General features: G+C 43.0%; 1 protein-coding gene across 1 annotated transcript in view; it reads left to right on the top strand.

The window, feature by feature from the left end:
* The window catches only part of PRKCI (protein kinase C iota), an 88,153-nt gene extending 71,381 nt beyond the window's left edge, over positions 1-16,772 (top strand). Inside the window, exons 13-18 of the mRNA XM_066601017.1 lie at positions 1,007-1,094; positions 1,925-2,050; positions 2,607-2,686; positions 3,238-3,327; positions 10,576-10,691; positions 12,993-16,772. Coding sequence (XP_066457114.1) covers positions 1,007-1,094; positions 1,925-2,050; positions 2,607-2,686; positions 3,238-3,327; positions 10,576-10,691; positions 12,993-13,080 — 588 coding nt within the window. The 3' untranslated portion in view covers positions 13,081-16,772. The remainder of the gene's footprint in view (positions 1-1,006; positions 1,095-1,924; positions 2,051-2,606; positions 2,687-3,237; positions 3,328-10,575; positions 10,692-12,992) is intronic.
* Positions 16,773-16,994: the final 222 nt, after the last annotated feature.

Genomic DNA, 16,994 nt, shown 5'->3' on the forward strand with positions numbered 1-16,994 from the left:
TGCCGTGATCTGTTTTTATGTGCATAATTTACTCAAGAAATTTGAGCAAGTGTGAAAGGATCAATGAAAATCAATGTATTTTCATGGACTCCAGTGTATTATGCGTGTGCACGTTTGCGCACATAATATGCAATGAAATTACACTCGCGTGAGCCCAGCCTTATTCTGATTGTTTTATTGTTTGCTTTGTTGAAAAGACTTGCCTTCACTGTATTCCACCTCCCCCCCCCCCCCCCCCTCTCCTTCCTATATACTTGGCATTTGGGTACGCAACTGCCTATACCAACTGAAATAACATGTTGGGTACGCTTCGAGCAGTATAATGCTCCCCAATTTATGCCTAAAATATCAATCTATTTCTGTGCACTGGACATGTTTAGAAAGAAGGGCTTTTTGGTATCCGCTAGGCAGTGGTGCATGTCCACTACTGCTCTTTTCCCCAATGCAGCGCATGTGTCCTGAATGACTGCATCATTGTGGAACAGACTGCAGCACACGGAGAGTCACAAAGTGTCCAACTCAGAAGACCTGTTTTAGGGGCTTATTCACAAGGGCATATTTTCAATGGACTATAATGATGATGATCTTAGTATATAGTGCCAACATATTCCACAACGCTAGACTTGAATACTACACTAACTAATAATAGCGAATGAGGTATGCGGCATCAATGTGCTGTTTGATTTTTTTTTTTCTGGCCAGCATATGGCAACATTCACATGGTTGTAAATGGTTAATTTACTCAACTTTTTTTATGGTTTTCTACTTCTGCAATAACAGTACATGAATAAACAGTTGCAAAACTTTGCTGTTGCTCTGCTTCATATTATTGCCCAGTACTTGGTACAATACTTCACTTGGTCAATATCCCAACAAAGATTTGTGAAAACCTAGAGCTGCTCTTCTCCTTCACGGGTCAGTTGAATGTTGTCTTTAGACTTGATGGAAGTGCCAGGATGGATTGTATGTGTGCTTGCTGATTTTTGTCTTATTTTATGTCTTAAAGGAAGGTTTACGGCCAGGAGACACTACTAGCACGTTCTGTGGTACACCAAATTACATCGCGCCTGAGATCCTGCGTGGAGAGGACTATGGTAATATAATAGATTTATACTGCTCACTTGTGCGGTCATGAGGGTTTGTAATGTACTGCGGAATATCCTGCTAAAATGATTACCACTCCTCTACAGAAATCTTAATATCACAAATTAGATAGTGGCTGCTGTCACTCCAATATGAGGAGGACCGAGGAGATGGGGGCAGAAATTAGAATACTTCTCGTATGCCAAATGACTCATTAGCCCTTCAGGAAGTTTAATGTAGCGCTCTTAACTATGGCAGCATATTCTACTGGCAGACCTACTTTACACAGTTAAAGGCCTCTTAAAGATTTCCATATTTACCAAACCGGACAGACCTGCATGCTACACACTAAATTGTGAGAAGATCCGAATGACTGGCTGTGCAACTACGAGATGGTGTAGGTTCCAGCTATAATGTAAATCATAGTATATATGACAGGCTGTGGCGGCCATACACCCTGCCACTAAGCCTGTCTGCCAAGTGCCAAGCCTGGCAGAAAACGGTCACAATTTGTGAGCAAGGAAATATTACTTGTGTCGGAATTGCAACTTTGCCAGAATTCTGGTGCAACGTCATTAATCAATTCTATCCCTGCTGTCTCTCCTATCACGATTTACTTTGCTTTTTATTAGAAATCCTGTGCCAGGTCATACAAAACCCATGTTCAACATCCATCCCCCTATCGCACCCTGCTCCCAGATGGGGCAACAAACAGCAGAATATCTTGATAGGCTCTCTTACAATTATGTGAATTATTACTAGTTTTGAATAGAAGATTAGTAAATAATGTGGATAACTTACGTTTTTTTTTTCCCCCCCTTCTAATTCCTGTGTGCTGAAGGTTTCAGTGTGGACTGGTGGGCACTGGGCGTCTTGATGTTTGAGATGATGGCTGGTCGGTCACCATTTGATATTGTGGGGAGTTCAGACAATCCAGACCAAAACACAGAGGATTTCCTTTTTCAAGGTACAAGCAGTATACTGTTTAATAAACACAGTAGTTACGTACTATCAATTGAAATGGGTTCCTGTACTATTAAATGAGTTCGTTCTTATAAAGTTAAGTCCTATCGCTAGGATCTGTTATCACTTTATTATTACTGGGGGATCTGAGACCCCCACCATTTCTGAAGATGAAGGAGATGCAGTGGTGTCTCCTTCATTCTCAGGATCTGCGGGGTCCAGATATTCGCCCAGCAGGATTATAAAGTGACGGTATATCCTAGTACCATAATATGCATCACTTTAGAAGATGGGAATTGCCGTAACAAATGGAACCACCGTGGCTGGAATTGTTCGCATATAGCCAATGGTTCAGTAGAAAATTGCACCCAATCGGTTTCAGACTCTCTAGTAAAAGAGACCACTTCTCTATATTGTAAAAGAGACAACTTCTGCAATGTTGACAATGCTATGTATAATAAATGCAAGGAAACGTTACGTATTTTTATAGTTAAATGTTTCTAATTAGGAAAAATATCTGAATTTTAGTTCCTTAACAATTTTTAATTTTTTTTCTCCAGTTATTCTTGAAAAACAAATTCGTATCCCCAGATCCCTGTCTGTGAAAGCAGCTAGTGTTTTAAAAAGCTTTCTGAATAAGGTGAGCCTACCTAAGAACAATCTCTTTATAATTCCCTTGTGTTGCTTTCTTCCAAGCCAAGCATTAGTTCTTGGATAGAATTTTCTTTCATCAGAGGCTTGTCAAGTACTGCCAACATTTCCCATATATACCGTAGTTAAAATAAGTGCTCCCCATGCACACTGTGGACCACTGGCCATCATCTATACCCAAGGGCCCCCAGCTTGTGGCTTTCCAGCTATTGTAGAACTCCGAACACTCAGATCATTCTCACTCTCCACCCCGCTCCCCCTTGCTGCGCTGCCCCCCCCCCGCAAACCCCCCAAATCTTCGGGGACGAGCCAGCAGGTACTCTAGAAAGGCGATGCTCTCTCGAGTAAATCACCTTAACAAGTATGCTCGCTCATCTCTAGTGAAGACCTTTTGCACAAACTGTTAACATTTCGACCATATATCCAATAAATAAAAGCACTTATTCATTTTTCCCCTGACACATTTTTCTACAGTAAATTGTTCCGTAAATAGTCAGAAATGTTAACGTATATGTTATTTTCATTTGTTTGACACTTTAGGAACCAAAGGACCGTCTTGGCTGTCATCCGCAGACAGGATTTGCTGATATCCAGGGACATCAGTTTTTCCGCAATGTTGACTGGGATATGGTAAATGCTTTACTTTTTTGGCAGTCAGTCTTATCCACATTTCTCTATTGTAAGCGGTGTCTTTCTAGCTTTCTGTGGCATGCAAATTTATTAATTGATCTTCAAAATGCCAACGTTTTCAGACCAACTATTAAGTTCACTGTACAACAATGGCCAGTCTACTTTTGCAGTCCTGCTCATTAACACACAGATGTTTTGTGCAAGCATTATGTCTTAACCCTTTCCAATCCACTGTCTGACATCTAGAGACATTCTGATTGAAGGCTGTACAGCTCCAATGTTGGAAGACGTTGGGCAGGGTATTCTTACTGTAGATTACTGGCCGCTCTGTTGTCGGGGGCCTCTCCAGCATGTCCCATACCGCAGTACTGGCTCTAGCCAGCAGATGGCGCCATTGTACAATGGCAGAAAGAGAAACCCCCTAGGAAATCCTGAATCCAAAATTGGATTGCAAAAGGTTAAAGGTGTTCTGCACTTAAAGGACACCTCTTAGGGGGGAGGGTGGACTTTCTTTTTCACTTAAATGCACGTATTATATCTGCTAGTCATTTATGCTATAGGGTTTAATTAAAAAATAAATATATAATATTTATTACTATAGTTTTCTAGAGCTTTTTTATATCAGTGTATATAGACACTGCTTGGCTTCTTTCAGCTCTCTACACCACCCTATCAGCTAATTTATAACCACAACAAAGTTTTTATTATGATCATAAATTAGCTGATAAAAAATGCAAGAGAGGTGAGAAGGGTTGAAAAACAATTCTTCAGTCTCACTTACTATCTCTTATGTAGAAGCTGCAGACAAATGGTGCAACATTTTTAATGAAACCCTATTGGAAAAATGATTGGCAGCCTCAAATACATGCATTTTCTTTATTAATTTTTTTTACGCCTTCGGCATGTAAAAGACTGACAGATGGAGGGAGTTCCCTTCATCACCCATCGGAACCCAGCAATGTAATCCTGATGGGTTGTTTTGGCCTCAGAGGCTTTGAAGAGGGCCTTTGGCTGTCTTTCATAAGCAATATAATACACTTCTATACCTATGAGATGTAATAATATTCAAATCCTCATCACCTCATTTTTTTCCTCATCACCTCCCCCAAATAGTTTTCTCCCTGTCTCATCTTAGTGTTGCTGGACAGTTCGTTTTTGTAAGAGGGCAATAAAGCGCCCCCCCCCCCCCCCATCTTGTTCATTAGCCATCTAAAGGTGGGGTCAGCTGGTTGTCTAGTGAAATGTAACAAGCCACTCCCAGCTGAAGTCCTATAGCCAGAACTTTAAAGTCAGTTCTACCCTCCATGCCTCACCAGAGGCTGCCTCACCTGATGTGTCCAGCACTAAGTGTCCAGCAACAAGTGTTTGATGCTGTTGAATGATGCAGTTATACAGCGCAGTGCGACAGAGCAGGAGACAGCTAACATGCACAACTGTCCAAAGCCTGAAGGGAAATACTCTCCTCTTTGCACTAATCTCCTTCACTATCCTCTTTTCAAGCCTTCACTCTTTCTTCCAACGCCCAGCCCCAACACACTCCATCCACATCAGCCCCTCCCTCCTCTCCTCACCTATGTATGGCTCCCATGCACTGTTCAACTTCCTAAGACGCCTTCAACCCCCCAATACTGCAAAGAAACACCTTAGCCACCCACACAAATCCCCTAGCCATTTGCTCACCCTTGCTACTCTGCTACTCCTAGCTGCAGGGGACATCTCCCCCAACCCAGGCCCACCCCGTACTGTTCTCTACCAAAATGCCCCCCCTGCCCCATTCAAATGCGCCCTATGGAACTCCCAATCTGCGTGTAACAAACTCCCAACTATCCATGACCTTTTCACCAGTAAACACTTGAACTTGCTCGCCCTCACGGAAACCTGGATACAGCAGTCCGATTCTACCTCCCCGCTGCATTGTCCTATGATGGCCTGCAGTTCTCCCACACCCCCAGATCGGATGACAGACGCGGTGGAGGAGTAGGCATCATCCTCTCCCCAAACTGTACCTTCCAGGTCATTCCCTCAGCTCCCTCGCTTACCTTTCACTCCTTCGAAGTCCACACCCTGCGACTCTTCCGCCCACTGCCTCTGCGTGTTGCAGTTATTTACCGCCCCCCAGGTCCTACCTGCCTGTTTCTAGACCAGTTTGCTGCCTGGCTCCCCCACTTCCTATCCTGTGAAATCCCAACCCTCATCCTTGGTGATTTCAACATTCCTACTAACGACTCTAGCTCCTCATCTGCCTCCCGGCTCTTAACACTTACCTCCTCCCTTGGCCTATCGCTAATCTCTGACTCCCCCACTCATAGAGATGGTAACACTCTCGATTTAGTTTTCCTCCGTCTCTGCTCTGCTTCTCGCTTTACTAACTCCCCACTTCCACTCTTGGATCACAACCTTCTCTCTTTCTCCATCAGGCACCCTAGCATCTCTCCTGACCCTCCTATCTATCGCACCTCTAGGAACCTCCAGTCTGTCCGCACTAAACAGTTTGCCGAAGCTATTCAGTCCTCCCTATCGCCCATCTCTCGCCTCCCCTGCCCTAACCTGGCAGCCGAATACTACCACACCACCCTCAGCCGTGCCCTGGATGAAGTGGCACCGCCCGTGATGCGAGCTGTCAAACGCAGACCAAGGCAACCCTGGCTCACGTCCCAAACACGCTTCATCCGGCGGTGCTCTAGGTGCGCCGAGCGGCTGTGGAGAAAGTCAAAGCTGCCAGCAGACTTCCTCCACTTCAAATTCATGCTTAAAATGTATAACCTAGCCCTTCACCATGCCAAACAAGTTTATTTCACCTCCCTTGTCTCCTCACTATCCCACAACCCCAAACAACTCTTTGAGACCTTTCACTCCCTCCTCAGCCCCAAGGAACAGGCCCCTGCGACAGACCTGACTGCTGGAGAACTAGCTGCCTATTTCAAAGAAAAAATCGACCACATTCGAAAAGAAATCTCTGAAAGCTGCATGGTTAGCCCTGATCCCAGCTTCATCAGCACTGCACCCAGCACCTACTCACTATCTACGCTAGAACCAACGACAGAGGAAGAAGTCTCCAGGCTCCTTTCCACTGCCCGCCCTACCACCTGCGCCAGCGACCCTCTCCCCTCTCACCTCCTCCGCTCCCTTTCCCCAGCTCTCATTACTCACCTTACCACAATCTGCAACCTCTCCCTAACCTCTGGCACTTTTCCCTCCTCATTCAAACACTCCATTATATCCCCTCTGCTTAAAAAACCAACCCTGGACCCGACTAATGCTGCTAACTACCGACCCGTCTCAAACCTCCCCTTTATCTCCAAATTACTGGAACGCCTGGTCTACTCCCGGCTTACTCGCTTTCTCTCTGACAACTCACTCCTCGACCCCCTCCAGTCTGGTTTCCGCTCTCTACACTCGACTGAAACTGCCCTTACAAAAGTAACAAATGACCTGATGACTGCAAAGTCGAGAGATGATTACTCTCTACTAATCCTCCTTGACCTGTCTGCTGCATTTGACACTGTCGACCATAATCTCCTTCTCACTATGCTCCACTCTATTGGTCTAAAGGATACTGCTCTCTCCTGGTTCTCCTCCTACCTCTCTGACCGCTCTTTCAGTACTTCCTTTGCTGGTTCTATCTCCGCTCCACTCCCTCTTGCTGTCGGGGTACCCCAGGGCTCGGTCCTTAGTCCCCTTTTCTCTATCTATACTGCCCCAATTGGACAAACCATCCACAGATTCGGCCTCCAATACCATCTCTATGCTGACGACACCCAACTATACACCTCCTCTCGTGAGATCTCTGGACCATTCCTCCAAAATATCACCGACTGTCTGTCCGCTGTCTCTAACACTATGTCCTCCCTTTTTCTCAAACTAAACCTCTCTAAAACTGACCTCCTTGTCTTTCCACCTTCTAACCGACCTCCCCTCAACATCTCCATTCCAGTGTCTGGCACCATCATAACCCCCCGATGGCATGCCCGATGCCTTGGGGTCACACTGGACTCTGACCTCTCCTTTGCCCCCCATATCCAATCTCTGGCCCAAACATGCCACATGCACCTCAGAAATATTGCTAAAATACGTCCGTTCCTAACCACGGACACGCTAAAGACGCTCGTGGTTGCGCTCATCCACTCCCGGCTTGACTACTGCAACTCGCTACTCATTGGCCTCCCCCGCACTAGACTCGCTCCACTCCAATCCATACTAAATGCAGCAGCTAGACTCATTTTTCTATCCAGTCGTTATTCAGACGCCTCTGCATTATGCCAGTTGCTGCATTGGCTGCCCATCCACTGCAGAACTAAATTTAAACTCCTCTACCTCACTCACAAAGCTCTGCATGGCGCTGCGCCACCATACATCGCCTCCCTACTGTCAGTACACCAGCCAGCCCGCTCACTCCGATCGGCTAACACACTCAGACTAAACACCCCTGTAATACGAACCTCTCATGCTCGCCTACAGGACTTCACTAGAGCAGCACCCATCCTCTGGAATGCTCTACCCCAAGGCATCCGGACAATTCCCGATGCACGAAATTTCAGACGTGCCTTAAAAACGCACCTCTTCAGGGAAGCATACCAAATCTCCTGACCTAGTCCCTCGCCCCTCCCTATGGTGCTCCACCCTGTTTGCCTTCATATAAATTATCTGTACATAATATTTCCTATTGCCTGTGTTCCCCAACTCCTGCACATCCTGTACCACCCTCAACCCATTTGTGTCTAACCCAATGTACCTTATATTGTAATTGATGTATTGTTTTGCATTTATCCATGCCTGAAAGCGCTGCGGAATAAGTTGGCGCTATACAAATAAAGATTATTATTATAAATCCCCTAGTGGGGCAAAAATAAAGTAAAAAATAAATTTAAAACCTAATCAAGCCCTATCTTTCCCCTTCATATGTTAAAAAGAAAAAATATATATATATCACCACAAATTTGGTATTGCCGTATTCATAAATGGTATTGCCGTATCCATTGTAAAAAATAAAAAATAAAAAATTAATGCATTATTTAACCTGTCCAGTGCATGCCGTGGAAAATTAAAAATGACATGGCAAAAAAGGCTAATTTTGCATATCTCTGCTGACAAAAAAATGTAATAGCAATCCAAAAGTCATATAAATCAGCAAATGGTACCATTAAAAAGTACAACTGGTCATGTTAAAAAAAAAAAAAAAATCTGATTTTGTTAATCTTGTATCTATGAAAAATGAAATAAAAAGTGATCAAAATGGTAGATGTTCCCAAAAATGAAGACTAGAGCATATCCTGCAAAAAACAAGCTCTGCTAGAGATCAGAAAGTATACGAAAATAGCAAAAACCTGTATTGCTGGCATTGTGCTGACCTACAGAATGTTATCGCATTTATTCTGCATGCTAAACTACATAAAAATAAAATCCAAAAAACAATGGTGAAATTATTTTTCCCTACTCCCCTCAAAATAATAAAGTAAGTACTCAAAAGTGATACGATTAGGAAAATACAGCTTGTCCCACAAAAAATGATGGCTCTAGGAATGCGGCAATGTAAAATACTAGAAAATTTGCTTTGGGTCCTCCAGAGAGACAGATGCGCTATAGCTGCTCGCCACTCTTTCTGATCAATAAATGCCTAGGAGTTCCCTTCTCATTCCCTCTTTTAACTCTCACTACACAAAGGTTAACTCCACATGGGCGAGGGCGATATCGCACCATGATTCATGGCCTTATATTGCCTTCGCCATCCATGTGAAAGCCAAAGGGATGCGCCAGGCGTTTTCATGTGAAAACAGCCTCACATCACATTGGAGATAGAGGAAATCCCTACCGCAGCAGAGGAGCATGGAGTTCTCCCATTGTTTTCAATGGGGTCAGCGCTGCTGCCGCGGGCCTCATTGAAAGCAATGGGGCTGCAATGCCAGATCACGCAGCCAGATAGAACAGGCTGCAATTTATTTCTCGCATAGCATCACATCTCAGTGATATGCAGGAAAAAAATGCTCATGTGTATGACCCAATGGGTTCATATTAGTGCGTCTCGCAACGCACAAATCATGCGCCATTTTTATCAGCCGTTTGGAAGCCAGCCTAAGGCTACATCCACGCAAGCACAAATCTTATGCGAGTTCTGTGCGTTGTGTGAATATGAACTCCATTCTTTTGAATGGAGTCATATACATGAGGAATTTTTTTTTATCCTTTTTGCATGTCCTATTTTTTCGCGTCCCTCGGAATACATCACCCATTGTTTTCATGCCATGCCATGCAATGTGATGTTTGAAATCAACGGGAAACACTTGCCAATCCCCCTCCGCATATAAAACAATCGCTGGAGGATCAAAATTTAACTGAAGTGATGCAAGGCAGTTCTGCATCAAAAATGCCTCTCCTCTGTGGGTAAAACTCACGTTGCCGGGCACGGTATCGGGCCAGGTATCTAGGACCAAAATCGCGCTCGCCCGTGTGAATGTAGCCTCAGGAATTCTAATTCTATAATTTTTATTTTCCAACCCAGAAGAGAACCCCCTATTGAGATTTTGTATGTTCATTTATTGCGGAAATACTACAGATTTTTCACAGCTTTTATAATACAGGCATTGTGGATTTTTCAAAAACTCTCATCCACGCTGCAGAAAATATCGGCAGTATTAGTTTACCTGCTGTGTGGATTTTGAAGTGTCAATTGATGCTGTGGATTTTAACGCGGTAACCTGTTTACTTCCATAAAGCCGCTGTTTAAAAATGTTAGGCTGGGTTCACACGGGGCAGATTCCTGGCGGAAATCCCGTGGTTTGGCTGCAGCAAAAAGACGTGAGATTTCTGCCGGGAGAAGCGCTGCTTCAAAACCCGTGGCACTTAGTCGCGGGTTTTGAAGCGGCCTGGTTGCTTGCTCTGCCGCTGCGGCCGGCGCTCCCATACAGGAGAGCGCGGCCGCAGCAGAAGAAGTAAAAAAAAAAATGAACATGCTGCGGCCGACGAATCTGCACCGCAGTGCCGGCTTTGCAGCGGCAGATTTGCCATCCTGTGTGGACGAGATTTCTGAGAAATCTCGTGTACACGGCTGGCTAATCCCGTTATTAGCGGCCGCAGGCAGATTTGCCGCGGCGAAATTCCGGATGAAATTTCCGCAGCAAATCCGCCCTGTGTGAACCCAGCCTTAATCATTTGTCCTGCCTATAATCGTATATATCTTACAAGTAATTTGGGTAATAAGCAAAGTAGATGTTTTTCATTTTATTTTGTTTTTACTTTTCCTTGCCATTTTAGATGGAGCAGAAACAAGTGGTTCCTCCCTTCAAGCCAAACATATGTGGAGAATTTGGTTTGGATAACTTTGATGTACAATTCACAAATGAGCCTGTTCAACTCACACCAGATGATGAGTATGTTTTGTCTTTTTTATTGAAGTAAAAAAAAAAAAAAAAGGTTTTGAAAAAAGATCCCCCGATATAATTGCTTGCTGGATACAGTATAAGAACAAATGTCGTGGCTGTCTTAGAGCACTCTGCTCTTCAGCAGAGCCTAAAGTCATCATGTGAAACACTTCTTGGGCTCCTTTTAGAAGCAGGGCTATTTCTGTTTCTAAAGGTTTGAGGGCAGGTTTTTATAGGCCACCTGATTGTTGCTTCCTAGGGGTCATTTAATGGACGCAGTGTAGGTCAGACTTCTATATCAATTCAGTTGACATACCTTAAAGGGACACTCCAGTGAAAACGCCTTTTCCATCCCTCATTCGATTGTCTGTCACACTCCTGAGGTCTGTGTATTGCAGCCACCTCCATGCAGTGCAGTGCCCAATCTAATACTTATCAGCCACCATCTTGATTGTGAGATTTTATTTTTGTTTCACTTTCACATCAATTCCATGGTGCCTCAGGACAATATTAGCTAGAGGCTATACCATTTCTGCCTGTTGGGGGGACAGTTGAATCATCATTCCCTTCTATATTCACCTAAATAAGTTGCAGACCATAATTATACAGTCAGAAGGATGAGCTGTGCTCTCCTGTAATATAACTGACAGGAGCTGTGATCATCATCAGTATCTGATAGGAGATTCTGTGTCCCCTCTCTAGGCAGTTTTTGCGATAGGTTGCAGCATCACACAAACAGAACAATTGACAAGTTTCAGACAGCATAAACCCAAGTAGATCTGAGCCGGTCAGAATTGAGATTACATGACCAACCGAGTAAAAAGTGGTTGGAAGTTTTAGATGGAAAGGAATAACTGAGCAAGGGAACACTCGCTGCCCTACATATACCGGTGGCATAGCTGCACAATGAATGAAGGGGGAAAAAAATCGCTGAAGTTGCTCTTTATTGGTCTGTGATGGAAGAAAAACTCCTTTCAATAGAATTACCATGGTGTGTGAAACAGTTGTGCAATCCATTAAAGAGGTACGCTCATGAAGACATACCCTTTGTTTAAAAACTAAAAACTAAAGGCTGTTGGGATTTCCTAACGCCTGAGATTGGCCGTTATCGCCAGGGGGAGTCGTGGCTGGTCAGATACATTTTTTGTTTGCAATGAAAATATGGCATTGTTTGTTTGGATGTCGGTTATTCAAATGACTGTAATAGCTGAAGGAGAATACTGCATTTGCTTTGCATTCCCAAGTAGCAGTGTGCTCCTTGTACTTGTAAGGTAATGCAAGAAAAGACTGTTTGAAACCTTCATAGTCTAACATTTAAGTAATATGAGGGACATGTTGCAGAATTGTATTCTTATACTCCTTTTTAGTCTGCAAAAATTTGTTTAAAATGGCTCAGTGTGTTACTGGGAATAGGATCTGAATACCCTGCTTCACGGGGGGAATGTTCTCCTAGGACTTCTGTAAGGAACCCTACTGTTGAACCTCGGCAGCACGTTCCACCTTTGAAATCCTTTTACTAATATACATTAGGCAGAACAAGAAAACAATATTTTAACTGTGAACTCAACTGTTATTTTGTACTCCTTCGGGGAAGGTGGGAGTTAGGAAGGAAACACCTAAACGGTAACGGAAAATGGTTCCTGTAGAAGCCTGTCTTATCCGATAAGTGAACCTATATACCAAGAATTGCTGATGAGAATAATATTGGTGAGCTTCGGGAACGTGGGGTATTTTCAGGTCGGACACAAATTTAGAGTTTGAATGAGGACTGGATTTGGCCATGCCACAACCTTAACATTGTTTTGAAGAGATAGCTTTCTGTGGAGTGGTCATGCAGGAGAATACATTTTCTTCAAAGTTGCAGTTCCCTCTGAATGCTTCATTATTATTATGTTTTTAATTTTGGGTACTAGAACCTTTTCCACTTTTATTTTTGAGTCCACCACATGCCATCTGGCAGACTACAAGAAGAGCTGTTTCCAACAAGGCTGAAGTGTTCATAATATGCACAGCCTTAAAAACTGGTGTACCGGACTGTCCGAGAGATTATACAATATACTCGTACCGTATGCATACTCTCATTCTGTTGCCTATATAGTTGAAACGAGACCTTTATTCTACAGATGGAATAAATCTTAAGACATAGTGTAATTATTTGGCTAGACTCTGCGAACACCCTTCACACCAGTAATTGCCACCACTAATAAAGGCTTGCATCTCTTTCCCATTTGATCTCAATAACAGGCTACCTTCTCTATATAATTTAAGTGTATTATATAGGTTATTACCGAGATTCTCCTTTTCTTGCAGGGACGTGGTGAGGAAGATTGACCAGTCAGAGTTTGAAGGTTTTGAATACATCAACCCACTATTGATGTCGGCAGAAGAATGTGTATGATGGACCGTTGTTGCCGCTGCAGTGCCTGGGCCTCTTTCTGTTGCACAAAGAACATTTACTGTACTGGCCCCCAGCCTGACCCATGGCCGGGCACCACTGTACACCAAGGAATATCTGCTGTTACTATAATGCCATGTATTTAACATAAGGACATAAAACGTTTAAGTTACAGTTCTCACGTTTTGACCAAGATATGTGTACATTTTTGACATTCATTTTCTTCTTTATATGTCTTGTTTATAGAAATTTGGAACAGTTTTTCTTAAGTTCTTGCCATGGTTTTCCTTCAATGGCAAATTCATCCATACCTGAATGTAATAGTATTTCATCTTCTTTAATGGAGTTAGCTGAAGCATCCCTCAAATGAGATTGAGGTTCAGGAGATCACAAATATAGCTTATTACCATGTCTTTCATTCCAGCAATGACTGTAATCCAAGCCTAAAAAAATGGGGAACACACAAGTCAAGTGTTGGAAACTGAGGCACCATTATCAGTCTTTTATCTTTTGCGTTTTTTTAATGACTTGGAGATTACCCACTGTAGTAGTCAGACCTGGAGATAAAAACCATGAATGCGATATAAATACCTACATATTTATATATAATCTATATGTTGTATGTAATGCGTGTTGTTAAACATTGCCGACCAAGAATAGCGTGGGTTGTGCTTCATGTACAAATGGGCAACGTGTGACTTCTTCAGTCTGCTGGGTATGGCTTACTTGCATTTGTAATTCCATTTAATATGAAAGCTCCTCCATATTGTTTCATGTGAGTGGTTGATAAAGGGAACAATACAAGAAAAGTAAGCTTATTGTAAATCTATATTGGTGCCAAATTCACTACTGATGTATTTTTTGTGGCATACGTGCTGCATGCCTTTCTTAAGTGAGCTTATTAAATTGATGTCTGTTTTCTCATTCGGAAAGATAAGCTTCTGATCTGCATTGCTACATTGATATAGATATGTATTCTTAAAGAGTGTACACTAATTACATTCATTTTTATTTGTCCTGTTGGGTTGAAAAAAGCTTTTAAAATACTAGCTCTTAATGAATGTACGGAGACATTACATTTGGTTCAGAGGCCTGGTTATCACTAGGTTTGCAAACATTGTGCATTAGTGATGTAGAGTGCAGGCAATATTGGCATCATTACTGTGCGCAGTATGTTGGGTTTCTGGTCTCTGACTACTTGGGGAGGAGGGGGGGGCAGAAAGAAATATTCCCTTCCATCATGGTGTCTTCTCCAGTTTAGGCCGCCTGCAGACGAGCGGGTCGGATCCGGCGGCGAGAATGCCGAGAGACCCGACCCCAGCGCCTGCAGGGACGAGCGCGTACTCACCCGCGCCTGGCGGCCCCGGCTCTTTCATGTGCCGGCTGCTGGGCAGCCGGCGCATGCGCAGACCGGAGCCGGTGGCCGGGTGAGTGACGTATCTGTGCGAGGCTCTGCGAGCCCCGCACAAAAAATGGACATGCAGCGGTTTGTTTGCCGCGCGAGATTTTGCGCGGCCAAACCGCGGCCGTCTGCATAGGAGTGCTTATTGTAATGCACTCCTATGCAGGCTTTGAGCGGCGGAAATCCCGACGCGAGATTTCCGCCCGTGTGCAGGCGGCCTTATTCTGTCAAATTTCCAGCAGGTGATGATGAGTTTAAGTAGTGCCACAGTTTCTAGCTAAATGCGGCATGCTGGCTTCATTAATAAACATACCTAGTACTTGACTAGCATTTTGAATGCCAAACATGGTCAGTCTTGCAAGGTAATGACTGTGATGCGTTAAGGTATTTTTACATGGGATGACTTTAGGGCACATAAGCACTCAACACAGGAGCGATAGTCGTTAGAGAATGGAGGCAGAGAGGGCCGGATATCTCTTCTAGCCGCTGCAAAAAGGCAGTTGCTCATAGATGAATGACTGCCTGTTTGCACAGGCCAATAGTTGCTTGGTTTTTAGGGGAGCTAAAAACTAAGCAACTCCCCAAGTGAGTGATTTTTGTTTTCTTTGCTCAGTGCCCAGTCAGTGGCTGCGTATACACAGGACACCTATTGCCTGAATTGCTGTTTCTATAATCTCCATATGGTAGGGTAGGGGTAGTGGTCAAGTACAGAACATGACAATAGAAAAACGATGCTAAATTGAACATTCATATGGTGTATGAGGGTGTTCTGCCTCGTAACTGTATCTGCAATTGATTTATTTTACCATTTAATTGAATTAGTAGTTTTTAGTTTAAATAGTTTTACATTTAAAGGGATCGAGCCATTGGACACAACCCCTTTTAGATTGTAGCGCTTACTCTCAGTCCCCTGACTGATTTTGTTGGAGCAAGCCGTAGCCAACTAGACATTTCCCTCGTGTTTGCTTCTGCAGGTACAATGTAGTACGACGGCCATTCAGATGAACGGCTCTACTGTAATACAAGGACTGGGGATATCAAGTGGGGGATTCTACTCTGATGTTCACACGTCTTTAATAGGGCTTATGTACAAAGGCAGTGTTCTTGGCACAACCTCTTTAATGCATTAGTATCCAGCCCTATAGTTATCCCTTCCTTCGAATTGTATACATTATGGCCTATCATGATGCAGTACCACTGAAGATTTACTTGTGACTGAAGATAAGCACATGCCGCTGGCATTCAGATTTTATTAACTCTTTTGAGATGCTCTGATCATCGGCTAACATAGCGGAGGCATGCTCAACCAGTGTCGCAGACAGATGAGTATTACCTGGCCAAGGAGATTTCATGTCGGCCCTTTTTATTTAATCTGTTTATTCAAACAGCAATGTATCAAGCTCGTTAAAATGTCGCTTACAGAGTAGACCTGAGGGACTCTGATGCCTGTGAGATGCAGCCCATTTATGAGCCTTTCAATCCATGCCAGATATCACCAACAGATGCCTGTATGTTAATAGACTGATGTTGTTAATAATCTTGTCCTCTCTTTTTTTTTTTTTTTTTTATTATTTTATATTTTACGTGACTTTGCTTTTTTCTCACTGTTTATTTTTGATACTTGGTAGAATGTATGTGGGGTCATCCCTTTTTTATGTTTTTTTTTTGTTTGCTTGTTTTTTAACCTATTACACAATTTTATTTTGTACAAGCAATGAAGTGTTTAATATTTGGGGGATTCTTTAAGTGCCACTATTTTTTTTTTCCTCCACAATCAACTGTTTTGCTTGGCCATAGCTAGCCATAGCAAAAATAGCTGTTAGTACAACCAAGTCAACAGTATGGCTGACGGCTTCATGCAGTGCTACTTCTTTTGTTACGTGGCCAACACACCAGAGGTAAATGTCACTCCATTTTTATCACTTCAATAGCTGTTTTGGATAACACTAAAATCTATTATTTTTTTTTTTTTTTTTTTATACTCTAACATAAATTCTGCATAGCTTGGCTTTAGCTTGTGGTTAAGGTCGAAGTATTGATTTTTAGGTTAGGCAATTTTTAGGTTATTTTTTTTTATTCAACCACTTGAATTGAGAGGACTGGACTCCTGGGTATAATGAACATATAGATCTTGTATAGTGTGATATTTTTAGATGTTATTATATTATGTGCAGTCCATTTGTTATGTTTCTGAAAATTTGTACCCGATGGTATTGTCTGCATGTACTGAAACGCAGAATATGACGAGATGTAACTGAAGTTTGGCTTTCTTTTAATAAAACATTTATATGAAGTCTGAAGAAATGTATTAATCAGAACAGTGCACAAAAGGGCTAAAGTGTTGGTGAAAGCAAAATGTGTCCTTGAGCTCTGAATGCCACAAACTGTCATAAATATGGAGATGAAGTTTTACGTTTTTTTTTCTATATCAAACACTCCGATGCACAAGTTAATCCTGATAAGGTAAAGCGTTTCGGTCTGACAACATAAAGAAACCTTGGATCGATGGGCGTTA

This window comes from Eleutherodactylus coqui, chromosome 1, assembly GCF_035609145.1.
Source record: "Eleutherodactylus coqui strain aEleCoq1 chromosome 1, aEleCoq1.hap1, whole genome shotgun sequence".
Taxonomy (NCBI): domain Eukaryota; kingdom Metazoa; phylum Chordata; class Amphibia; order Anura; family Eleutherodactylidae; genus Eleutherodactylus; species Eleutherodactylus coqui.